Source organism: Saccopteryx leptura, chromosome 5 (genome assembly GCF_036850995.1).
Source record: "Saccopteryx leptura isolate mSacLep1 chromosome 5, mSacLep1_pri_phased_curated, whole genome shotgun sequence".
Taxonomy (NCBI): domain Eukaryota; kingdom Metazoa; phylum Chordata; class Mammalia; order Chiroptera; family Emballonuridae; genus Saccopteryx; species Saccopteryx leptura.
The window spans coordinates 29039697-29065770 of record NC_089507.1 but is presented as its reverse complement, the minus strand read 5'-3'; the positions used below and the strand labels follow the sequence as shown (position 1 = coordinate 29065770).

The window sequence follows — 26074 nt, the reverse complement described above, 5'->3', positions numbered from 1 at the left end:
TCTCCTGAAGTATTAATCTTTTCATTTCATAGACGAAAAAATGGAGACGTGAAAACACAAAGCTTGCTCAAGGTTACCAGCTCCCACCAGCTCCACCAACCCATCAGAATGATCTCCACCTTCCTCTTTAGATGTGATCATGTGTCAAACTGTACTGTGGTTTTTCTTCAACGGGCCTCGAGGAGTCCACTTCAAAGATTCACACCCGATAGGGATGGCCAGAGAATTATTATTTGACTAGACACAGGGAAAAAAAAAAAGAAGAATGTCTGGTTTAAATAAAGGTCAACTAAACTGTTGTCTGAAAGTCAGCTGGGGGTGGGGGAGGGTGACTAGTTTCTCAGAACACATCTTATAACCATTACAGCCCATCAGAAAATTGCATCAGTGTTTCATCGGAAGCACAGATTTTCTTCCCAGGAGCAGGCTTTGAACTACATCACACACAGAAGGATCTGTTCCAGACCGGGTCTGAAACAGTTTTTCCTTTTAATGTAATTACAGTGAACATCAATGTATATAGATGTCTTATGTAACTATTATTGCGAGTCTAGTCATGTAATGATAACACATAATCATGGTATCACAGAAATCCTGAGAAAGTCAGGATCAACCTGTATGCCTGGCCTGTAACAGGTGCTTGATAAATGTTTATTCAGAGAATGAACAAGTGAATGAGTGAACTTTCTCAAATAGGGAACAAATGAGTGAACTATATCAAGGGTGCTCAAAGTGCGGTCCAAAGACTAGGCAGGGTAGGTCTGCAAACTGTTACCGGACCATAGCAAGATAAGCACAGAAATCGAGAGGATATGTTAAGAACGGGTGTTTGTTTGTTTTTTAAACAATTGGATAATGGTTATTAAATCTAATCATTCCATTTTTCCTTATTAATTCTTTGTCCCTTTTCTTCTTCTTCTAGGAATTTATCATACTTTTAGACAGCATTAGTCTACAATGGTTGGACATTTAAAAAAAAAGCAACTGTTATACCACAGCAGTTTAATCAGATGATGACAGACCCATTGGAAAAGCCAGACAACTTTATTACATGAGAAATTCCATTTAGAAGGAATATCCTGACAGGGAAAGAGAAACTGAGTCTGCCTCATACAAACCTTCGGCCAGCCAGCTCTAACACAAGCTTCGCTTTCTGGAGGGGAGGGAAGTAGAGGTGTCCAGCCAAGGCTCCTTGTCCACAGCCTCTTACAGCCATGCCGTAGCCTGGAGGCCCGGCACCTCTCACCCTGTCCAGCCTACCCCACCCCCAAACTTCAGAACCAACCAGGGAGAATCAGAGGTGTTAGCATCAAAGCAGAGCAAAATTTGAGGCTCTGTGTTGTGGCAGGATGGGGGTTTTCTCCCCCCTTTACCCCCTCCTTTCCTTCCTCCTCATGGCCCCCTCCCAGCCCTTCCTGGGAGGAAGTCTGGTAAGATGGAAGAAAGTGACTATTCTTTCTGACAGGTGTCAATGGTAACAAAACAAAGGTATGTTCATTTGTTTTTTAGCTGTTTCCCTCTGAAGGGCTTAAACTTCCACCAGGGACCTTCTATGTGGAGCCCAACCCTGGAGGAAGGGCAAAACAGGTAGAAAAAAATGGGGGCATAGTTAAGGAAAGATAAAGAAGCCCAGAGAGAGAAGAGCCGGATGAATGGTTTTCAGACTCAGCAATGAACGTACAGGTGACACGATAAGAAAGCAACCTCTGGGCTTGACATCTGTGATATTCAGATTTTTCCTTCTGAGACGGGCTGTTCCTGGAAGCCCTCCCAGTATGTAACCGAGGAGCCAATATGTGGCACGGAACGGAATAGGTGAAACCATTATTGGAAGTGTTGTGATCAGGAGCATAGGCCTGAGACAGATTATCGAGACTGAATCTTTTTTTTTTTACAGAGACAGAGAGAGAGAGTCAGAGAGAGGTATAGATAGGGACAGACAGACAGGAATGGAGAGATGAGAAGCATCAATCATTAGTTTTTTGTTGCGCATTGCAACACTTTAGTTGTTCATTGATTGCTCTCTCATATGTGCCTTGACCGCGGGTCTTCAGCAGACTGAGTAACCCCTTGCTTGAGCCAGCGACCTTGAGCTCAAGCTGGTGAGCTTTTTGCTCAAACCAGATGAGCCTGCGCTCAAGCTGGCAACCTCAGGATCTCGAACCTGGGTCTTCCACATCCCAGTCCAACGCTCTATCCACTGCGCCACTGCCTGGTCAGGCTAGACTGAATCTTGACTCTGACACATGCTAGGGGTCGAGCCTTAGGTAAGTTTCCTCAACTGTAAAATGGGGATGATAATAGTGCCTTTATGTTGGGGGCTTACAGGTAAATAAATTATGTAAAGCACATAATGTTAGATATATTTGTGGTTTTTATGTATCTCTATGGCTTTAAGCACAGCTATACACACACATCCATACACAAGCATGTATTTCTAATTCCAAATCCAATTGATGCTTATAGATGCAATTAACAAACGTGTGCTCAGGTGCCTTGGGAAAGTCTGGGGCTGTTAGCATGCTGCCTTCACACAGCAGCGTAGGAGTGTGTACATTCATTAACACGCCAACACTGAATACTGTTCACAGTATAGCAAGTGGAAAAAAGCAGATTGGAAGTCAGACTGTACCATATGATCCTATTTTTGTAAAAATACACACATATGTGTATAAGAAAAATTCTGGAAGGATAAATAAAAAAAAACCCCAAAAACATGATGTGACTGATGACCAGAGTGATTTTTATTATTGTCTTTTTGCGTTGCTGTTTATGTCTAATCCTGTCAACCATAGTATGCAATATTTGTAAAAGTTGGCAGGGGACTGATATAGAAATACGTATCTGTCTAAAGAATCTTTCCTTTACGATTCCTCGAACCTGCCCCAACCAGACTGGCTTGCACGTTTCCCTTCTGAGCATTGGGTGGACGGTGGGAGAGCATCCTTCAGGCTCCACCCAAACCCACATAACCCCAGCCCGGAGGCCGCTGTTAAAATTGGCCGTAACAAGCCAGGCAGTGGGGCTGGGTCCTCAAGCTCTCTGCTCCTGTACCGTTGCTGGTTTCATATGCTGGCCTTTGCCTCTGACATTTCTTTTTTTTAACCACCTGCCAATGCGCCGACATTTTAAGCAAAGCGTAAACCTTGAAACTTCTATCATTGAAACCGAAACAAATAGATGCAGAGTCCATAGCTCAAAGGTAGAAGCTGTCAGGGCTGAGGGCTGAGGAAAGAGCTGAGACCTGGCTCTCAAGTCCCAGTTGTGCACGAAGCCAGCTGTGTGTCCTCGGGTAACAGTAATAGTATTTTATATGATAATATTTAGTAAACATTAATAATATAATAGATTATATATAACATCATAATAACCTCCATTTAACTACAAAAGTATGGGCCTAGTAATAATGTAAGTGACATAATATAATATATATCACATAATATAGATAGTAATACCAGATAGTATAATAATAGCAGTAATACAATAAAAGTAATAAAGAAGAAGAAAATGTTCTGGTCATGTTGACTTAAATATTAGACCCTCAATGGAAGTGTATACACTAACAGAGGAAAGAAAAAAAATTAATGTGAGTCTGCAGACAATATCCAGAAAATTAATGCAAATATGGTCTGGGGCCTGGATTAGTAGATAATTTCCTTCTTTCAGATTTTTCTATTTAGTGAAAAGAGATATAATCTATATTTAGTGCAAAGAGATATAATCTATGTCTATTTAACTCAGTGGATGGGTGCTCAGCAGACAGCCCCACAGTGGTGGGTCCAAATTAAAATGCTGTGTTTTGATAATAAAGAAGATAAGAGCGCAGAAGTGGAGACCTCACTTCTGGTCAGCAGTGTGTTGTGGCCTAGATACATCCCATTGCCTTCATGGGCCTTGTCTCTCCCGTCTACCTACCATGGTCATCCTGAGCTTCACACAAAAGCCTGGTAGAGTGGGAAAAAAGGGAGTTTGGAGCCAAGAGATGGAAGTGTGGTCCTGGTTCTGCCCAGTGTTGGGTAGGTGCACATACATGTGTCATTCAGCCTTCCCAAGCCTTAGCTTCCTTGCCTGTAAAAGAAGCCAGATGCTAATACCCCACAGCATGGTCATGAGGTCATCTGGGACAATGTCCACCAAGTACTTGACAACCTAGAGGATGCTAAGCAGCTACTGGCAGTTATTACCATGAGACATGGAAAAGCACTTTGGACACTTTTAAAGTGCTGTATGGATGAACATGTGCGATGAAGATAATGAGGACTGATTCACTCAAGAAACGGAGTCCAGCATCTACGGTGGACATGCACTACCTCAGATACTGGAACAACTGAAGATAGGTGAAGGGGCCAGCTGGCTGCAGAGACAATGGATGAAGAGGAGAGGAGAAAAAGGAAGGACAGGTGATGTATTCGAGAAGTATATTCGGACAGTGATTTATTCGGGGCTTTCTGAAGGCTTTTTTTTTTTAACTGCTTTCAGTCAAATCCTCAGCACATCTCTGTTCCTTGAGACAACAGCTCTACCCTCCAACAGCTGCTCTTGTGTTCACTCAGATGACTCACTTGTAAACTGTACCCCTGTCTGTTCCCACCAGTGGAAAGTGCCACAGATGAGGGCATCTTGATGGGTTCCAGCTCAACAACACGGCTAGAAAGGGCAAGCACGTCCCAGCGCACCAGCGGATGGGCCCTAGCTGTCACACGCTTGCTGCTTCTCAGGCTCGTGCTGCTGCTGCTATGGAGACACACAGAGTCTTGGGATCGCTCCCCAGTGCCCAGCAGGCATCCCCTTGGCTCTACTTTGCGTCCTATCTTGACCCTGAGTTCTCGTCATTTCCTTCCTTGTTTTCAGAATCCATTGGAACCCACTTGCCTGTGCGAACCCCAGCACCGCTCAGTTTCTGTTAGTAGCGTCACTTTTCTGCTCCAGTCTGCTTGCTAATTCACTCCTTGGGACAGCCCTAACCCAACAGGCAGGTGAACTGGAATCCCCAATGAAGTCAGTCACTTGTGGAGGGAACTGGGCATTGAACACGGATTATTGTAAAAAGCATGTGTGTGTCCCTCTCTCGGGGCCAGCAGAGAAAAAGTTTAGCCTGATGGGTTTTGTTGGGTTTTTTTTCAGAAAGGTGGTTTATTTTTAAATGAGGTCTGTCTCCATCATCCGGGCTTCTCTTCGATTAGGAAAATAAACTACCAAACATTGTCTCTCCCTTTTCCTGAGTTATTTTCTTCGTAGCACTGACCAGCCATCCACATTTACCTGATTTGTTTCCACAATTATTATCTGCACATTCACACACATCTCTATGTAACTAGATCCTAAACTCCACAAAGGCTGGAACTTTGGCTATTTGCAGTCTTAGTGCTAAAAAGGTCACGGTTCAATAGGAAGATGGAAATATAAGCACATACTGATGAAGCAACATGGTGGATGTGCTCAGGTCATTATCCCTCCAGTGACTGGCCCTCCACTTTCTTTGAATCACCCCCGTAGAGAACCTAAGGAGCATTATAAATGTTGAAGGAATAAATAAGCAGATGGAGATCTGTTTCTACTTAAGGAACTGAGTCTCTCAGGATCCCTTCTGGAAGATCCTAAAAGGCACCCGCTAAGCACATACTACAAAGTACAAAGTGCAGGAAATCTGGATTGAAAAGCAAACTTATGTAAAAAGAAAAACAAAACAGACAAACAAAAGACCTCTCTACTCGTGTAGCTTAGAGAAAAGAGCACCCAAAAGGGTGATAAGAAGAGTGAGATGGTCAGGTTCTGCCACCAACTCGTGGAGCACTGTGCAAGTCATTTAACAGTCCCAAGGACTTAGTGTCTTCATCCACAAAACAGCAGGGTCCTCCTCTCAGCTCTGAGGTTTATATTATGACAACTGAATAATCTAGCTGCCATTTATGAAGCATGTACAATGTCCCAGGCATAGTACAGCCTTTACCTGTATTAATTCCTTGAAACCTCATTACACCAAAATATTATCTCTCCACTTTCTATATGAGGAGACCGATGCACAGAGAGGCCGATTAACTTGCACAAGGCTGCAAATCCAGATAGTGGCAGGGTTGCAATTCAAGTGCAGGCAATTTGACTGTAGAACCTGAACTTTAAAAAACTTTTTAAATTATGAATTATATCGGCCTCACAAAGGAGTGTATAAAACACATATGAATATTTTTGGAGGATAAATTAACAGAAAACAATTGAATGGTCACTCATGGACTCACTTCCCAAATAAGAAATGGAACATTACCAGTACCCTGGGTGACCCTGCTAAATCATATTCCCTTCCTCCCTAGAAGAGGTAACTACTTATTTAAATGCTGTGTTAATCATTCTCATGCTTTAAAATTTTTTTGATCCTAAATATTATATTATTAAATTTTGTATGCATTTGAACTTCATATAAATGGAATTATACCATTTATCACTACTTCCTTTTTTCCTCTACATTGTCTACATTTGTTTATATTGGTATGTATAGCTATAATTCATTGTTGCATAGTATTCCACCTGTGAATACACCAAAATTTATTTAGTCATTCTCTGCTGATGACATTAGGTTGTTTCTAATTCTTGCTGTTACCCACAATGCTACTAAGAACATTCTCGTATATGTCTCCCAGAAAATCTGAGCAAGTATATCTCTACAGCATGAAATTTCTGGGTCAAGGGTATAGGATATTCAGCATTACTAAATAATGTCCAAATGTTATACCAATTTATACCCCCATGAGTAAATATAAGATTTCCTGTTGTTCATATTCTTGCTGATGCTAGTCATACTTTTTAATTCTTTGCAAATATGGTAGTATGAAAATGATATCTCATTATGGGTTTTGTTTGCATTTCCCTGACTGCTAGTGAGATTGAGCACTTCTATTGTTTATTGGTCATAAAAAAATTTCTTCTGTGAAATGTTCATTTTAAAATTGGGTTATTTTTCTTATTAATTCATAGCAGTTTATTATATATATTATAGCTAATAGAAGAGCTTCTTAAATATGTTATTAAAAGACCCACACTTCTTCAGTATTGCTACCCCAGAACTATTCTTTTGCTTATTCACATTAGAATCAATCAATATACTTCTATTTTCTCTTCCAAGCAAATAGATGTAGAGAGTGGTATTTCCTGGGGTTTGAGGCTAAGATAGGGCAGTTACCCAGATTGGCAAGCCCATACCTTCAGTAGAAATTTGAGTCATCACTAATGCCAGAACATATAGTGTATCAGTCAGAATCCCACAGGAAACCAAATTTATTCTAGGATGACTCAGATGAAGAGATGTGAATGAAGGCACTCCTGGTTGAGGTCTGGGTTAGGGGACTAAGTGCTCCCCAACACTAGCACCAGCATGAAACCATTATCTTCTCTAGGGCTGATGGGCAAGGTGAGGAAATACCGTCCCAGAGCCCAGGGAAAAGTAGAGCCGCGGAGGAAGCTGCCCAGCACGGGCCGCAGCTCCTCTGACGGAGAGTCACAGCTATTGATGGATAACATCACAGAAGCCGAAAAGGAGTGGGACAAAAACCCACCTCCTCCCTTCTGACTTCTTCCATCTTCTGACTTCCAGGCAGTCTCGCATCAGCTGAACACAAGTGAAAGCAGCCAGGAAGAGATCCTGGGTGATGCAGTCCGCAGGGAAGCCTCCCGTGCACAGAGGAGGGCAGCAAAGGGCGGGGGGCGGGGGGTGGAAAGGGGAGGCGTGGGGACAGCCAGCAGAGCCCAGCCAGGACGGCGGTCTATGAACCACCTGAGACTTCACAAGAAGAATGCCCAGAAAGATACACAAGAAGGCTGCTGAGGCTTAATCATCACTGCACCCACACAGTGTGTCACACGGGTCATTCTCATCTTCTTAGCTAAATTAGCAAGTGTAATGAACATTAAATACAATTCATCAAATCCTTTTTAGCTGCTCAAGTTTAATTACACCAAAATTACATGGTGAAACTAGGACACTCTGAAAAGTAATGAACAAGGGAAATATCTCCATTTATCTGTCAATTTCTTATCAACAGAAAGAGAATAACATCTACCTTATGAACATGTCACAAGGATTACATGAGATGATGTATATAAAATGCCTAGCACAAGGCCTGCAACCAGTAAGCATTCAAGTGCAGTTGTGGCCGTTATCATTATGTGTCATTTTATTCGTCTTACTCTACTTAACATCGCTACAAATGGAGCTTGTTTCTGCATCCTGTCGTGTGGCCCAATAGTTCTAGAACATTCTAATCTGATCTAGTATATTCAGCCTATGTATCTGCACAGGAATTCACCAAAAACATAATAACACCACCATGTGCACAATATTACAGATATAAAGCACTCCCACAATCATTGAATTAATTCTCATAGTAACCCAGGAATCGTCGCTTTTTTAAGATAGAGGGACTGAGGAGGCAAAAGACACACGACCCAGACTTTCTGACTCTTCAAATACATCTCCACTGTCTGGTCTCTTACTCCCTCGTTACGGCTCTCTAATTACCATTAAGTATTAAATTCCATGTCAGGATATATTTTAGAATCAACTAAAAAAGTTCATGTAGAATTTAGGGGTTTAATCAAAAACTCTTTATGAACTTACATCACAAATAATTACCATGACTTTTTTTTTTTATTATTCTTTCTGGTGAAAAACTGCTCGAGATCTTAGCCAGTGATTACATTTCTTCACTTTATCAAGAGAGCGACAACTTAAGGAAAAACAGGTCCCTACGCTTGAGTTGTTCCGATCTGACTCAACCCGCAAGATTGATGGCCTTGGCTGCATTGAAGACGAACACTTACAGAATCCCTGTTCCCTCTGTCGTAACATAATACCACAAATGTGCCGAAATGGAACCCTTCTGCCACATCTCATGCTGGGTAAAGTGCCCTTCTGTGGTCCCCAGCCCTTAAAAGGAAAGAGCCCAGTTCTGCTCTCACTCCCTCATTCAGAGGAAATACCTGAAACCTGAGGGATAGAAAAGTGAGATAAGGAACAAAGAATATTTTTTCCAAGCTTTTTAAAGTACCAAATCATGATGTATTTCATCTCTGCCAGTTCACATGTAATCAACCTATGAAATTATACTTAAAAGCCAGGGCTTTTAAGGGACCTTTGCCAATGATGACGCTCTGTGATTTAAAGGGTCCTTGTTCTCATTGCCACAAAGAAAAATGAAAAGGGAGAAGTTCAGACTTGAAATACTATATTAAAAATGGTTTTAAAAACCCAGGCCACTTGACTGGTGGGGGTGAAGCCTACAGGCGACAGGAGGTCGGATGTGGCGAGGCCACGCCGTCGGGCCGCTCTGGGAGGAAGTGGAGCGCAGCGGTTTAGAGCAGAGCTCTGGAGTCAGACAGGCCTGCTGGAGCGTCCTGGTGCTGCCACTCGCTGCTGCATGGCCTGGACTTGTCACGTCAAAGTGCCGAGCCTCGGTTTCCTTGAGCAAGATGGTACTCATCACAGTGCTGCACACCGTGTGGTGACCTAATGCACACTCAAGTGCTGGGCACAGTGACCGGCACATCTGAAGCACTCAACCAACAATAACCAGGAGTGCTTTCAATTCTCTTGTCCCTCAGCCTAATTTTATCACACTGGATTCTGTGGCCCCCTTCAAATAGTCAGTGTCAAGTAAAAACAAAAAAAAAAGAGGAGGAATAACTCAACCACTCAAATCAACTCTTTAATATAAACAAGAGCATTTTTTATGTTGTTGCTTGGAATAGTTAAGAATCAACATACGATAGTCTACAAAGAGGCCCTGCAAGTTTTCAAGTATAAGAAACAGGCACCTGAATCTAGGCGGGCAAAATAAACGTTCACTCACAGAGAACATACATTACATGGGTTCCAACAAAAATGACCTCCTTTCACTTCTTACCCCCGCAAGGCGGGCAGGGGTCCGCTTCCTCCCCAGACCCACCTGTGGCACAGCAGCCCAAGGCCTATTCTCTCTCGAATGCAACACCTTCGTTTAGCTATGGTTTCTTCCCTGTGCTGGGCCCTGGGGACACTGAGACACATAGGGAGTGGCTCTGTCTTCAAGAACTCATGGTGTAGTAGGGGAAACAGACATCCATTGGCCTTCATTTCTGCCAGGTCCAATCACTAGGGAGGGTTTCCATATGGACTCCTGTTCTCAGGTGTGAGGGTTCCCAGAGGAAACTGTGAGGCAGGGGTCTCCAAACTTTTTACACAGGGGGCCAGTTCACTGTCCCTCAGACCATTGGAGGGCTGCCAAATACAGTGGTCCTCTCACTGACCACCAATGAAAGAGGTGCCCCTTCCAGAAGTGCAGTGGGGGCTGGATAAATGGCCTCAGGGGGCCGCATTGCGGCCCGCGGGCCGTAGTTTGGGGACACCTGCGAGGCGTGGCTCTGGCCAGCAGGCAGAAGGCTCATTTGTGCGTCTCCCCCGGGGACTATGACCTCTCTGGCCCCCCCTTCCCCTGGGGGAAGAAAATCGCCTTCTTTTCCCTCACTTTGAACCAGGTACCCGGGTTTTCCCATTTTCAGAGACATCTCCACCCCTCACCCCCTTCACCAAAAAAGAAAGAAAAGCTTGGGGACAGCCAATTTTAATAAACAGAGATTCATTCCTGCTAACAAGTTCCTAGTCCCCACACTAAAGACTGGCCCTGAAGGGCCAGCTGCAAGAGTTATTAAGACTGTGTGTTGATGGAGAGAGTGAGGAACAACAGGGACATTAAGGAAGGTGAGCTCCCCCTGCCTGCCCTGCCCAGACAGCTTTTAACCCCTCCAATCCTCCAGATGTGCAACACGGAGAGCCAGATATAGGGGCTCTCAAGGCAAGGGCCACAGGTAACACAGAGGGAAGGACAAGCCATGAGACCGACAGACTAGAGATGGCTGGGTGAAAGTAGGTACATCAGCCCCAGGGAATCGAGGGCACCTCGGCCACCAGAGACCAAGATCTAGGTCCCAGGCCTTCTACTAGACGTGGATGAGACAAGAAAACAGTGTGGAGATGAGTACAAAGTTGATTTTGATGTCGAGTATGAAGACTTGACCATATAAGGAAACTGAAAAATTGGTTTAGTTCTGTCAACACAAGTCATTTATGCCAACTACTTTACCATTTACGTGTAATGGCCACATTATACCATAACAATGATGTACTTTGGTTCAGAGTAGTTCTGAGTTTTATTTGATAGGTGAGTAAATGACGTTCCTGGGCGCCAGCCTTCGCATTTTCTTCCTCAAGTTACATAGTCTTCTCAGCTTTAACAAATGATGAATACCATTGCTTTTAAGCTATTAGATAGAGTGGGGTTTGAGGGGGTCCCTATTAGTTCAGTATTTTCCCCGATAACTTTTTATTATCAAAAAAATTATGTGGCCTGACCAGGCGGTGGCGCAGTGGATAGAGTGTCGGACTGGGATGCGGAAGGACCCAGGTTCGAGAACCCGAGGTCACCAGCTTGAGCGCGGGCTCCTCTGGCTTGAGCAAAAGCTCACCAGCTTGGACCCAAGGTTGCTGGCTCCAGCAAGGGGTTACTCGGTCTGCTGAAGGCCCACGGTCAAGGCACATTTGAGAAAGCAATCAATGAACAACTAAGGTGTCGCAACGAAAAACTGATGATTGATGCTTCTCATCTCTCTCCATTCCTGTCTGTCTGTCCCTATCTGTCCCTCTCTCTGACTCTCTGTCCCTGTAAATAAATAAATAAAATAAAAAAATAAAAAAATTAAAAAAAAAAAATAAATAAATAAATAAAAAATAAATAAAAAAAATTATGTGGTTTTCCTGTTTCTTGTACTTAGAATTTATGACTTTTTTTTTTACTCAGGTACTTCATAATCATGAAATAATAGAAGCTCTAAATTCAACTTTTTTTCCTTTATATACACATAGGTACGTAGACACCTTACTAATTATTCTGATTAGATCCTAAACTTAATAATTATGTTGCTGTGCCAGCTCAGTTAAGAGATCCAATAAACAAATTCTCCAGATGGCCACCACACAGTCGCTCACAGGCCTACCGCCAGATGGGAGCCAGTGTCTGAAAACCCAGGCGAAGTTTCCGAAAGGAAAGAGAGATTTTTTCAATGCTGTTTCAATTTCTGCTGCTATTACTTGGGGCAGTCTGATCCTCTACCAGAAAGGTTTTCCTTTCATCCGCTTTGGTAAACGAAAGAGGAGTACTTAGTGCATAATTGGAGTTCTTTGGGTGAAAGGTAGTATCATAAATAAGAAATGCTTTTTTATATGATCGCAGAAAAATAGACCAATAACTGTTTAAAATCATGAAGCAGTATTCAAGTATTGTATGTTATAGAATGTATTTTATATACAAACTAAATAACAGCTGGGTGGAAATTTAATACCAAGGACTAGTTGATGGTCCTTTTAAGATTCGATTATCCAGTCAAACTGAGCAGGCAAGTGGCTTCAACATAATCACTACTTCAGGTGAAAATAACATAACAAACGTACGGCGGAGTCCCCTAAGGTTGTTTCGCACATATAGCAGTGTGTGTGCCTATGTAGGAAAGACTTTCCAAGCATTAAAACTGACTATAATACAAGAGCTCTACATTTTGTTACTATTTAAATAAAATGTCGTTATATATAGAATTCTTTGGAAAACTCACTTTGTTTTCCAAAATTATGGAGACCATTTTAGTTTTTTTTAATCGGAGATAGAATATTCATTACAGCTTCCCGAGGGCTCTTTAGTGGGACTGGATGAGGAGTTCATTTACAGAGTACACTTAATAAAAACAACATCTAGTGGCCAAGTCCTATCAACCAACCACATCCAAAAGGAAATGCAGCTCGGGAAACCCAGAGAGAGCATCACCCCTTGCTGGTCTGCCTGCTCTTCCTGTTCCCCTTAGCCTTTGGGGTGAGTAGATGCGTGTTGGGTGAAGTCTCTTGGAGGTTAGAAGATCTTGCATTCATTGATGGAGAAGAGCTTCCTTCTGTTGCGTCTCCTGGCTTGGTTGACAGCAGTTCGGACAGCACACTCAAACACCTGCTGGACCCCCCGATTGCTCAGGGCTGAGCATTCCAAGTAGCCCTTTGCTTTCACATCCTGGGCCAGTCTCTTCCCTTCTATGGCACTGATGCAGGAGGCCCTGTGGGTCCCCATCTCCCGCTGGTCAGTCTGGGTAGCCACCACCAGCACAGGGGTACAGGGCAAGTTGCTCCTGATTTCACCAATCCACTTGTTCTTCAGGTTCTGGAAGGAGTTATGGTTAGCCACAGAGTAGCACATCAGGACCACATCGGCCTGCTGGTAGGACAGGGGACGGATGCTTTTGAAGGCGTCATTACCGGCTGTGTCCCAGAGACCCAGGCTGATCTGGATGCCATCCATGAAGACGTCCACGCCCGTGTTCTCGTACACCGTGGGCTTGTAGGCCTCGGGGAAGGTCTCTGAGGTGAAGCGCACCAACAGGGAGGTTTTCCCCACAGCGGAGTCTCCCACCAACACACACTTGATGGAACTCAGCATCTTCCCAGCCTGGACCCCTAGTTACAAGTTCAGAATCCCTGAATGGCTGAAGCAAACGCCATGCAACACAGGGAATGAAAACCAGAGAGGGGTTGGTGTTCTCAGGACCTCCAACAGCAGTGTGCAGAATGTTACTTCTCTCCGTCCATCCGACTGAGACTTCAGCTACTTTGAAAACCTCCAAAGCCTGGTCTTCAACTGGAACAGAAAGAGAAGAGGGAAAATTGAGTCTTTCCTTTGTTGATGACTGGGCACCTCCTCACTGGCAAGCTGATTAAACATGGGGCCCACCTCAGAGTCGCCATCCTACCGCACCCGTCTAACCCACTCTTCTCCAGCAAAGAAAGCTGGGATGTGTTATCCCCCAGCTCATGCACCCACAACTCCACCCAGTCAAGAAGCAGAGGCTGATTTTATCTCAAAAAATCAGCCTAGTGATAAAAACACAGGCAACTGCTCTGATCACAACATGAAAAAGACCTCAATAGCAACCTGGTGTGTGATGGAGACGTTTTCAAACAGCTCTCTCTGGCTTCCGCTCCAAGCAGCAGGGAAGGCAGCTGACAGCGCTCTCTCTCTTCAGTTTCTAACGGATCCCAGCCACTTTGGGAACTGCAAGGAAGAGAAATGTAATGGGCAAATGATATTAGATGTACTTCCTTTCATTTATTGATTAATCATCCAGTCCTTGGTTTATATGGGAATTTGTGTTGAGGTCAGAGAAAAGATTACTAGAACTCTAAAGTTTTGCTATTTATTTTTCCCTCGAGGCTTTTCCAAACATAGGCTACTGATATAACGAAAAAGGCACTGTCCTTGACGTCTTCTGCATCTGAGATTAGACTCCATTCTTTTCACAACAACCTGGCTTTGACCACACATTACTTGATCTCCAAGCCTCACTTTGCACGTCTGCAAGATTATGATACATTTAGGAACTGCTTCTCAGAGATGTTGTGAGGATTAAATTATTTCGTTCTTTCAACGTTTTTGGATAGCTACCTATATATCAAGGACTCTGCTAGGCTCCTGGTTAAGCAAAATAACTTGCTTAACAGTAACCACATTCAGTGCCTGTCACTAACACAGGGGTGCATAGATATGACAGACTCTGAACTTCATGGAAGGGTCAAGTGAATTCTCATTCACTGCAGGTGAGAGAGTTCTAGACAATGAGATCAGCTACGGAGACAGTGCCTGTTTGCCAAGGGACATCATCGCAAGGCCAGCCCCGCTTCAGAGAGAGGAAAAGTCCTTTAGACCAAAATGCAGAGTAAAGGTTATCCATACAATCTGGGTGCATGGGCTCCCCGCTGGTGGTCCCCTGACACGTCACACATAAAGAAATGATGTAGAGCAGGCCTAAGAGGTCAGCTTCAGTTTTTAAAAGTCACTCCCCTAAATACTGACACTTTCTTCCAGGACATTTTTATCCTTGTCAATCCACAGTCTCTGTTTGTTTAATTAGCTAGAATAGCCTTTGCAAACGAGTTAATCAAATAAATAATTTATATGATTTTTACATATTTATTTTTCTTAACCTCACGAGAGCTGAGTGTTCTTAGCCCAGTTACTTGACTTCTTTGAGTCTTGGCTTTGTTCATAAAAATGAACAAGAAAAGCACCTTTTCCATGTAATTATTGTAAGGATTCAGCATGTGGTGACTCTGGCTGAGCACAGAACCCGGCACGTGGGATTTATAGAAAGCCACCGTGTTACCTATTTCCACTACTACTTATTTAAAATACTAAATATTGAAAGTCCATAGCATGGGGCTCTGGGTGTCAAATGTTCAGCTGGATTCTAGGTGAAGGCTCACACTGGGTCACTCTCATGCCTGATGGTCCTGGATATTTGAGCAAGGTCTCCCTGGGGCTCCACTGGGACTCACACTGTATATAGATCCTTAGACTTACAGACAACTTAAATATACGCCTTTGTGACCTCCTTGTTACTTAGTTTAATGCTAAGACCTCTTAAGACATTTTTAAGCTCTATTTTGACCCCAGTGTAGCAGGACCAGAAGTAGGAAAAATGTACATGTGCCAGACTTTTGGTTATAAAGTAAAATCTTCTTAATAGTTGGAATAAAAGCCAAATTTCCTGACTAAATACTGCAGAAAGAAATCAATGAGGCAGATTGTTAACACAGGCTCTAAAGTCATGTCGATCTGGTGTTAAATCTGGGCTGCCCGAAGGGACTACCTGTATGATGACCTTAAAAGACTATCTTAGCTTCCCTAAGTGTCAGTTTCCTCCTCTGTAAAATCAAGGTAATCATGCCTACATCACAGGGTTGTTGAGAAGGTTAAGTGTGCTTAGATGTATAAGATCCTTAGCATAGTGCATAATATAAACATACGATATGTACATAGTCAGCACAAGGCAAACACACAATAACTAGTCCTTATTATTACTGTTAGACAATAATTACCAAATATAATAACAAAAAATTATAAATGATAACTGAGAAATTTGAAGTAGCACTAAAGAGGATTTTTCTGGCAAAGGATACTCTATGTATCTTATACTCAGTTATGACTACAAAAAGGGGGAGGTTATTCTTGTAGTGTAAATATATGTAAATATAATGTGAACAAAGAGTTCTGTCTGAGCTTTGCCATCTAGAGAACTCCTAAGAGTCAGACTGGAGAAACAGACTCTGTTCATCAAGTGACCTTCATTCCCTGGCCCGTTCTGACACTCAGAGGCACATCAAGTCAGCTCTCAGGGCCTCAGTTTCCCAAACAGTAAAGTGGTTAAACAAGATTAGCTTTCTCTGTGGTTCTGTTAAAACTGAACCCAAAAGAGAAAGCTTTATTGCCTGTTACAGTGAATACAAGAACATAAACCTCTACGTTATTCTGTTGCAGTAAGGGCGGAAGATAAACTGTTGATAACATGCGTAGCCTTCAGCAGATGGCTAAATATGGAGCTGGGAGAGGAGGGCAGGGGCGGAGCTCTGATCCAGGTTAGAGCAATACCCTATATAGACATGACAAATCATCTTCAGATGGTGTGTCACATGTGCTCAAGATGGAGCCGCTGTGGGTCACATCGTCAGTGTGCAAGGCTCATAAGCTTGATTTCACTGGAATTTCTCCTAAAGAGAGAAATCTTTCCTAAAAGGGTTACTGGGTGAAAACAGAAGTGGTTTTCAGTGGTCTTTCACATGTGATGATCTGGCAGGGGGGGCCTCAATTATATGTTACTGAGAGTGACTTCAGGTAGCGCCATGTGGGACCACTGAGTGACTTTTTTAGGTCTTAAAGCAGACTGGGATTAAGGAACCTTCCATGTTGGAACCTCACAGGTCTCAATAACTTGATTTTTCTTCCCTTTCTCCTCTTTTCACCATTTTCACAGAAAGGATGTCTTCAATAGGCCCCCACGGTTCACACACGGAGAGGATGGAACAGAGGCTTCATCATGCAAAGGCAAAGGTGTTGGGTGCTTCTGTCTACCATAGCGAAGGGACAAAGGCAGATAAAAGGGAGGGCTCAGGGATGAGCAGCCTAGTCCGTTTCATCTTCTGGAGAGCTGAGGGCAGTCCAACAGGAAATCCCGCTGTCATTTTAGCCTCGATTCTCATCCCGACTAACAGATCCCCGCTCCTCACTACCACTCTTTCTTCAGACACACTCTGTGCTTCTCTATTTGCCTGGCAAGAGCAGCCCTTCACTTACTACCCCCACCCCCAATTCTCATCTCTTCTTGAAAACCTTCTTGGACCACCTGACCCACTGGTAGACTAGACGCCCCCTGTGTTGCTGTTTCAGCCCCTCTCCCCGCACCGCACCTCTGACATCATCATCGTCACACTCTGCTGAAATGGCTGGTCCTCTTGTGTTTATCCCTCATTTGTGAAACTGGAATAAAATCTGCCTTACCTTCCCCACAGGGCACTTAGAATTTTTAGGTGGAGATAATAACAATATGGCCATAATTTGTGCTTGGACTTTTACAAGGTTTTGTACATTTGGAAATACTCTTTTGTTTGTTTTATAAGAACACCCCTGCAGAACAATAAAGCACAATATAAAACTTGGGTGAAATTATGACTATCATTTACTAATAATTATTATAGCAGGTTTTAAGTTATCTGGTCTTTATGGAGTGGCTTACTTCAAAATGCTGATGGAATCCTCAGCTGTTGGTTTTTTTTTTAAATATGACCCCTTGGTTTGTCCCCACATACAAAACTTAACTCAAAATGTATCAAAGACCTAAATATAAGATCTAAAACTATAAATTACATAGAAGAAAACATAGGTATTAAACTTATCGACCTTGTTCAAAGAGAAGATTTTATGAATTTTACTCCAAAGGCTAGGGAAGAAATAAGGGGGAAAAAAATAAATGAATAAGACTCCATGAAACTAAAAAGCTTCTGCACAGCAAAGAAACTGCCAACAAAACACAAGGCAGCCAACTAAATGGGAGGTGATATTTTCAAGTAAAAGCTTCCATAAGGGGTTAATAAATATCCAAAATATATAAAGAACTCATACAACTCAACACCAAAAAAACAAACAATCCAGTTTAAAAATGGGCAGAGGACCTGAACAGACACTTCTTCCAAGAAAACACATAAGTGGTCAGCAGATGTATAAAAAAGATGTTCAACTTCACTGGTTATTAGGGAAATACAAATCAAAACTACAATGAGATACCACCACCTCATACCTGTTAGAATGGCTGGTGGGAATGTAAATCCTGATACAGCTTCTATGGAAAACAGTATGGAGGTTCCTCAAAACTTAAAAATACAATTACCATGTGACCCAGCAATCCCTTTCCTGGGTATATACCCGAAAAATTTGAAAACATTTATTCGCAAAGGTATATGTGCCCCCCTTTGGTCACTGCAGCATTATTCACAGTACCCAAGACATGGAAACAACCGAAGTGTCCTTCAATAGAGAACTAGATAAGGAAGATGTGGTACATGTCTACAACGGAATACAACTCAGTCATACAAAAAGATGAAATACTGCCATTGCGGCAACGTGGACAGACCTTGAGAATGTTATGCGAAGTGAAATAAATCAGTCAGAAAAAGCTAAGAACCACCTGGTTTTGCTCATATGTGAAATTCATAGACACAGACAACAGTGTGTTGGTTACCAGAGGGAAGGGGTTGGGGCAGTCAAGGGTAAAGGAGGCCCAATACATGGTGAGGGAAGATGGTTTGACTTTGGCTGGTGGGCACACAATGTAAAAGACAGATCATGTATCATGGAAATGCACACTTGCAAGCGATCTAATCTTAGGAAACAATGTCCTCCCAATAAAAATAATAAACAAAGTAAATGTTTTCCTTTAAATTTGAAATTCTCCTGATTTTAAATAAAAATAAGGAAATATTATTAAAAATATATAGGAACCCATGCTAGTCACTGGCCAGGGTTGCACTGTCGATTACAGAGAATACATCTAAATTCATGCTCCTCTAAAGAGCTTCGGGCCAAGGACCTGCACTGGCAGCCGTCAATTCCTCCACTGAGGAAAGAGATTGTGCCTCACACCTGGCACATTTAGATGATTAGGAAACCATCATGCTCCTCAGCAATTCATCTCCCGTCCAGCGCCCACCATCAGCGGCCCCTCCACAGCCTGGCAGAAACACCACAGCAGGGGCAGGCCCTGCTCCCTTCGGGGGAGCTATTGGAGAGCTCCCCATCTGGCCAGAGAAAGTGAGTGCTTTGTTTGGTTCTCCCCCCCCCCCCCGCAGGACAGAGAAAATTCAAAAATTTGTATGCATCTGAATGTTAAAAACCCAGTAACCATCTCGAAATGTTACACTCCATACTCTTACTCAGTTTTAATTCTCTAATAATATACACTTGTATATATCATCTAAACATATTTTCACAATTTAAAAAATGTTTATTTTCAACATAGAGTACATACTTGCCAGGTTTGAGATAAAATAGCTTTCCATTGTTTTAACAACTCACACTTGCCCAGCCGGTCCATTGCCAGCAGTCTTGGAGCCAGTTCCAGCATCTCATCATCATTAACAGCTGCGCCATGCGTGATCGTATATGGACTCAAGTTACTTTTCAGTGGACAATGTGGAATATGTTCTTAGGGGAGATATTCACAGATGTGGCATTACTGGGCCAGTGGGTCATTCTGTGACTTTTATTTACATTTTTTAGCATCTTCCAGGGATGGTACCAAGTACTTGGTATGTATTATTCATTAGTTGTTTCATTCATTTTTTAAAAAAATTTAGCTTAGGGCTTCCCTTGCGGCAGATCCTGAGGCATAATTAACGGAGAAGATCGCTGCTGTCCTCAGGGAGATTACATTTCACAACTACAGAGATTTCAGGAGGTGAGAATCTTGCCTACAGTCGCACAGTGAGGAAATAGCAAAGGCCAAGTTAGCCCTAACCAGAGTCGGCCTCCAAAGCCGCAGGGGATCCCTGCATCACCCCCACACCGTAATGCCCCTCAGCCCTGTCCAGTGCAACTCAGGTAAAGCTGTGCTTCCTACGCAGACCCAGTGTGAAACACGTTTTTTTAGCCATGCCTGCGAGCCAGGTCCCCATTCCTCCTACACATAAACTATATAGGTCTTGATATGTTACAAGAAGGTAATTATTTCTCGATTTGGAAGCTGGTTCCACAAGTGTGTTCAGTGTGAGGATTCATCAAGCTGTAGACCCACGATGTGCTCGTGTTTCTGTATGTAGATCAAACTTCAGTAAAAGTATTGTATTTTTTAAATTAAGGTCATTGCCTTTGCAGTGAACATCTTCTCAAGTATTAGTTTATTTTGTTTCCTCTTGCAAAAGTTCATTCCACTAACTCTCAAACTTTCTTTAGTTCCTCATAGCTTGTTTATAATTGCTACAAATAATGAGTAAGTTCCCCCTCAAACTCACAAAAGGAAATTACTTTCAAATCAGTTTTTGTTTTTTTGTTTGTTTGGGGGGGGGTTGTGTGACAGAGACAGAGAAAGGGACAGATAGGGACAGATAGGCAGGAAGGGAGAGAGATGAGAATCATCAATTCTTCGTTGCGTCTCCTTAGTCTCCTTAGTTGTTCATTGATTGCTTTCTCATATGTACCTTGACGAGGAGGGTAGGTACAGCAGAGTGAGTGACCCCTTGCTCAAGCCAGCGACCTTGGGCTCAAGCCAGCGACCCCGCACTCAAGCTGGTGAGCCCGCACTCAAGCCAGATGAGCTTGCGCTCAAGCTGGTGACCCCGAGGTTTCAAACCTGGGTCCTCCGCGTCTCAGTCTGATGCTCTATCTACTGAGCCACCATCTGGTCAGGCTCAAATTAGTTTATTTTTGTACACATATCATCTCAATTCCAAATGAATTTTGTTCTGAAAGTTTGCTTGCAAGATCCGGGTTTGCAACTTTTAATACATGTTCTCCAGAGTAAAAGATCTAAGCAATATTGACATTCCCAAGCCTAAACCCTATTTAGCCCCATCACAGTTGAATTAAAATGGAATATCACCAAGTCTCATGGCTTTCTATCATCGCAGAACCTTAATACTTGAAGCTTCTCTGAGCCAGAGCCCTGGGTCGCCCACCCCCAGGCCAAGTAGGGACTGTGGCACCCACCTTTCCCCTCCTCTGTTCCAACCCCTCCCCTAACTGGTCCCTCCCAATCCTGAGAATACAATAATTGTCACCACGGGTCTAGAGTTCTCAGAATCAAATACAGAATCAAAAACAAGGACAGCCGGTCTGCCAGCTGCCCAGGTACCATTAAGAGACACCAGAACCTCATCTCAAAACTAAGGTGGTAGGGAAATGTAGTTACCATAACTTCTCTCAAAGTGACGAAAAGAATATTCTGAAAAACTGCTTGGAGTCCAGGGTACAGCCCCAATGGGACATGCTCAAAAAAGGTCACATTGTCTCTGAACTTCTTTCCAAAGAATGTGAGTTTCATTTACCAAGGGACTCATATTTTCTCAGTTGGCTCTGCATGTTTGGGGCCCAAGTTGAATTGTTTGAGAAAGAGAGAGCAAAGAGGCAGAGACACACATATCTAAATGCCCATGATGTAATGATGCTATAAATCCAGGTTGACAACCTATGACTCACCCACGGGCCAAACCTCACATCTGTTTCTGTGTGGCCCATGAATTAAAAATGGTCTCTACTTTTTTAGTGGTTCAAAAAAAACAAAAGAACAATATTTTGTGACATGTGTGTATTATATGAAATTCAAATTTCTGTGTCCATAAAGTAACATCTTATTCTCTCATGTGTTGTCAATGGCTGCTTTCTTGCTACAACTCAGAGTTGCAGCAGAGAGTTTATGGCTCACAAAGCCTAAAATATTTACTATCTGGTCTTTTACATGAAAAGTTTGACAACTCCTGTTATATAAAGAGAGGCAATTCAGAGTATAAAGGAAAACACAGATTCTGGGTTCAGTCAGCTTGGGTTTGGCTCCAATATCAGTGACTTACTGTGTGACCTTGGGCAAACTGCTTAACCTCTCTGAGGTTTGGTCTTTTGTCAATAGAAGCAGTATACATAGTGATTAAGAGCATGGACTCTGGAACCATACTACCACCAGTTCCACTAACTACTGGCTATGTGATCTCATGAAAGTTACAAAATCTTAGCTTCTTCAACTGTAAAAAGGGAGTTATGATAGCACCTATTGTACAAATTTGTTGTATGGGATTAAATGGGTTAGTGCATACAAAGCACATAGAATGGTGCCAGGCACATACTGAGTACTATGGAAGTATTAGCTGTGATTATTATTCACCTTGAAGTTTTGTTGTAAGATTATCAAAACTAGTGTATGTCCAAACAGTGTCTGGAACAACTGGGCACTCACAAACAGCAACTGCTAGAGCCATATTATTATGAGCCAGTTCTATAAAACCCAGAAGAGGCAGCAATTAACTCTCGGGAGGTGGGAGAAAGGAGCGGTGATTGGGAATCTTAGTTTAAAAGGTATAAAGGATACTCTTGAAGCTACTTTGAAATTCCCTGCATTCTTAGTTTCCTAAGTGGCATAATTACCTTCACTAACTTCTCTTGGTCCTCCTTGCCCCAATTCTGCAGAATTAGCGCTTTGCAAAAGAGCAACAAGTCATAATGAAAATAACTTAAAAGAAAAGAAACTCAGGAGTGAAAATGTATCACACACACAAAACCAGATCACAAATCAAAGTATCTCTGAGAGTGAGAAAGACCCTCGGCCCCGCGGGTCTTTGTTGTCTGACAAGAAGAGGGAGCTGTGGGGGAGGTCCTGCTTTAGGATGCTGTTTTCTCCTTAGACTTCAAGTAGCTCCCTGTCTGATCTTCTCACACTATAAACGTGAAATCTGCCTGCTCTCTGGGTGATTCTCCACCATATTCCAGGGTTTTCCCATACCCCCATGCCAGAACCACCGCCAGCATCATCATTCAATACACCTGTTCACGCCATCGGCGGTGAACAGCTCTTCCTCTCCTATTTGCTGACCCAATCGAGCCGAAGATGTTCTTCCCCACTCGGACTAACGTCTCCCCTCATTTTCTCTGGACTATTTCAACACACCCTTTTCTTCTGATTGTGAAAGTAATATATTCATGCTATAGAACATTTCAAAAACACTGAACTATCGAAAGGCCCTAAAGGAAAAAAACCAACTACCACCTAGAACCAAAAGCTGTAAGATATTAGTGTACCTTTTCCTGTTTCTTTTTTTTCAGTGTATCATCTTTTTTCAATACCATACTTTCTATATAGTTTGGCATCTTGCTTTTTTATTTAACATTTAAGCATCAATATTTCCTATACATTAAGAGTCTTTAAATATCATTTTAATGACTGTATCATATTTCATTATATGAATGAATTTAACTGACTACTTAGTTTTTAGGGACATTTTGCCTGTTGTTGGACATTTCAATTGTTTCTAATTTTTACCATAATAATCTGAGTGAATATTTTAAAAATAAATTTGTATAAATATATGGTTATCTCTTTAGTACAAATAGATATGAGTGTAATTACTGAACAAAAGAGATGAAAAAGTGGGACCAACTTATATTCTATAAGCAATGTACAGGAGTATTCATTTTATCATACCACCAACAATCACTGGGTATAATATCTGCTAGTTTGATCTGTTGTCACTTGCATTTCATTTATGACTAGTGAAAATAAAAATTCTTTTTATTGATTGCTTACATTTTCTTTTGTAAGTCATCTGTTCTATCTCCTTTTCTAGCAAAGGAGTGATCATCATTTTTTAATGATTTTTAAAAATCTTTTTAAATATTAAAGATACTAATCTTTTCTCAGTTAAATAAACATGTTGCAACTTTTTCTATGTGCATTTTATTTTACTGTATTTTTATTGAGTTTATTAGAGTGACATTGGTTAATTAAACTATACAGGTTGCAGGTATATGATTCTATAATACACCATCTGTACACTGTACTGTGTGTTTACCACCCCAAGTCCAGTTTCCTTCCATCACCATCTATCCCCCTCTGCCCTCCTCCACCTCCCCCCACCCCTTTCCCTCTAGTAAGCCCCATACTGTTGTCTGTGTCTATGAGGTTTGTTTGTTTTTTTGCTTTATCTCTTCACCTTTTCAACCTAGCCCCCTAACCCCCATCCCCTCTGACAGCTGTCAGTATATGTATTTTATATTCTGGGAATCCCCCAAATTCCCAGCACTCTCCCATCATTGAGAACTCTTAAACAGAATGTAAAATAGCATGTCTCCTGACGTGGAAAGAAACAGCATGATTAAATGACTGAAAGGTCACCTAGTTCAACCCACTCATTTCCCCATGAGGAAGAAGTGGTTTGGCCACTGGGGGCCCCGAAATTGCATCAGCTGAGTCAGCACTCTTTCCATCTCCACAGGATTTTTCCAAATGCTCTCTATTATGTCTACATTTAATGTCCCATACTTAATTTCCTTACTATTTTAAATACAAAGCATATATAGATAGCTTAGGTAGATATTCCAAACTAGCTTTACTTACTGATTTTAGAGAGAGAAGAAGAGGAGAGAGAGAGACATTGACTTGTTCCACTTTTATGTATTCATTGATTGATTTTTGTATGGGCCCTGATCAGGGATTGAACCCGCAACCTTGGCATATTGGGATGACGCTCTATACTCAAAAAATAGCTCCCAGTTTTAATATAATAATATTTTCCAAACAGATGTTCCCTTTCTCATGAACATCCTTTGAGAGATAGATCACCACTCCTTAGGAGCAGTCATTAAGCCTTCTAACATTCTCTAGAATTGAGATAAACCCTTAATTTACAAACTGCTCTAACTGTGAAACTCAAGGTGTTTGGTTCTGGATATTTAGCCCAGAGCACTGAATAAATGAGGTGATTTGGTGTCAGGTTCAACATATAAAATTGCCGATAAACCATTGTTTGCAAAGGGCCCCGGCTACGGTGTCAGGTCGAAATCAGATGCTCATCATCATCACTGATTAGCAGTATGATCCTGAGCACGTCACTTAACCAGAACTACAAAATGTGGATAATAGTGCAGAGTTTGTAGGCTTTTTAAATTTTTTCGTTTATTGATTTTAGAGAGAGAGGAAAAGGGAGAGAGAGAGAGAGAGGGAGAGGAACATCGATTTGTTCCTGTATGGGCCCTGACCGGACGATGCTCTAACCAACTGAGCTACCCGGGCAGGGCTAGCTTGTAGGATTTTTAAGGCAGTTCAAGAGAAGCTATCCCTAGCAGAATGCCTGACCCTTCGTTGATAAGGATAACAATAAACACATGGTATTTACCATAAGCTAGACACTGTTTGAAGTTCTTCATGAACGTTAGCTCATCACAATGAGTCTATGTGGTCAATATCATTGTTCTCTCGTTTCACAGTTGGGGAAACTAAGGCACAGAGAATTAAAGTAACCTGCCCAAGATGACAGTGAGCGAGGAGGGCTGTGGGTTTGAACACCAGCAGCCAGGCCCCCAAGCCCGTTCCCGAGGCCATCTCTACCTCTCCTCCCACTGGCTCTCCCTTGGGGGAAGCCCACCTCCCTTCGCAACCTTGCTGAAGCTAGCAAGCTGCTATGACTCCAATGTCTGCATGTCCCTGGGATTCAGACGTTAAATCCTAACCCCAAGGGCCCGTTGGGACGTGGCTAGGTCTGAGTGTGGAGCAGCCTCCATGAATGAAGTGAGTGCCCTTAGGAAACAGACCCCGACAGCTTCCATTGTTGGAGGACAAAGTGAAGAAGCGTCACTTGGGACTCAGGAACTGAGCCCTCACCAGACACCAAATTTGCCCACGGCCATAATCAAGGATTTCTCAGCCTCTAGAAATGTGGGAAATAAATGTCTATTGTTTATAAGCCACCCAATCTATGACATTTTGTTAAAAAAGAAACCCAAGCAGACTAAGACACCATGCTAAAATAAAGGCTGGAACTGGAAAGACATTTTTCAGCCGTTGGGTCATTTCGTCTTTATTCCAGGCCTGGTTTCTAACAACATTTGAGGACGCTTCCCCTGAGCGGACGTCCCTCACGCCTCCGGGATATGTGCAAAAGCATGCCATCTTCGCAATTGGACAGAATCTTGCTGCCTACTTAGTGTACTTG

The 26074-nt window shown here is 42.5% G+C and overlaps 1 protein-coding gene and 1 long non-coding RNA gene across 6 annotated transcripts in view; both read right to left on the bottom strand.

Annotated features, from left to right (window-relative positions):
* Window positions 1-9694: 9694 nt before the first annotated feature.
* LOC136405536 (uncharacterized) lies at window positions 9695-11365 on the bottom strand. Its single transcript, XR_010751534.1, has 2 exons — window positions 10375-11365; window positions 9695-10177 (listed from the first exon to the last, which is right to left on the bottom strand). It is a non-coding gene; the product is annotated as an uncharacterized lncRNA (long non-coding RNA).
* A 391-nt stretch (window positions 11366-11756) lies between these two features.
* RHOH (ras homolog family member H) overlaps window positions 11757-26074 on the bottom strand; it is a 46385-nt gene continuing 32067 nt past the window's right edge. For all 5 annotated transcript variants that reach the window (XM_066386106.1, XM_066386107.1, XM_066386103.1 and 2 more), the window contains 2 exons: window positions 13989-14108; window positions 11757-13694 (listed from right to left, as the gene is read on the bottom strand). In XM_066386106.1, the coding sequence (XP_066242203.1) occupies window positions 12921-13496 (576 nt within the window). In that variant the 5' untranslated portion in view covers window positions 13497-13694; window positions 13989-14108 and the 3' untranslated portion in view covers window positions 11757-12920. The remainder of the gene's footprint in view (window positions 13695-13988; window positions 14109-26074) is intronic.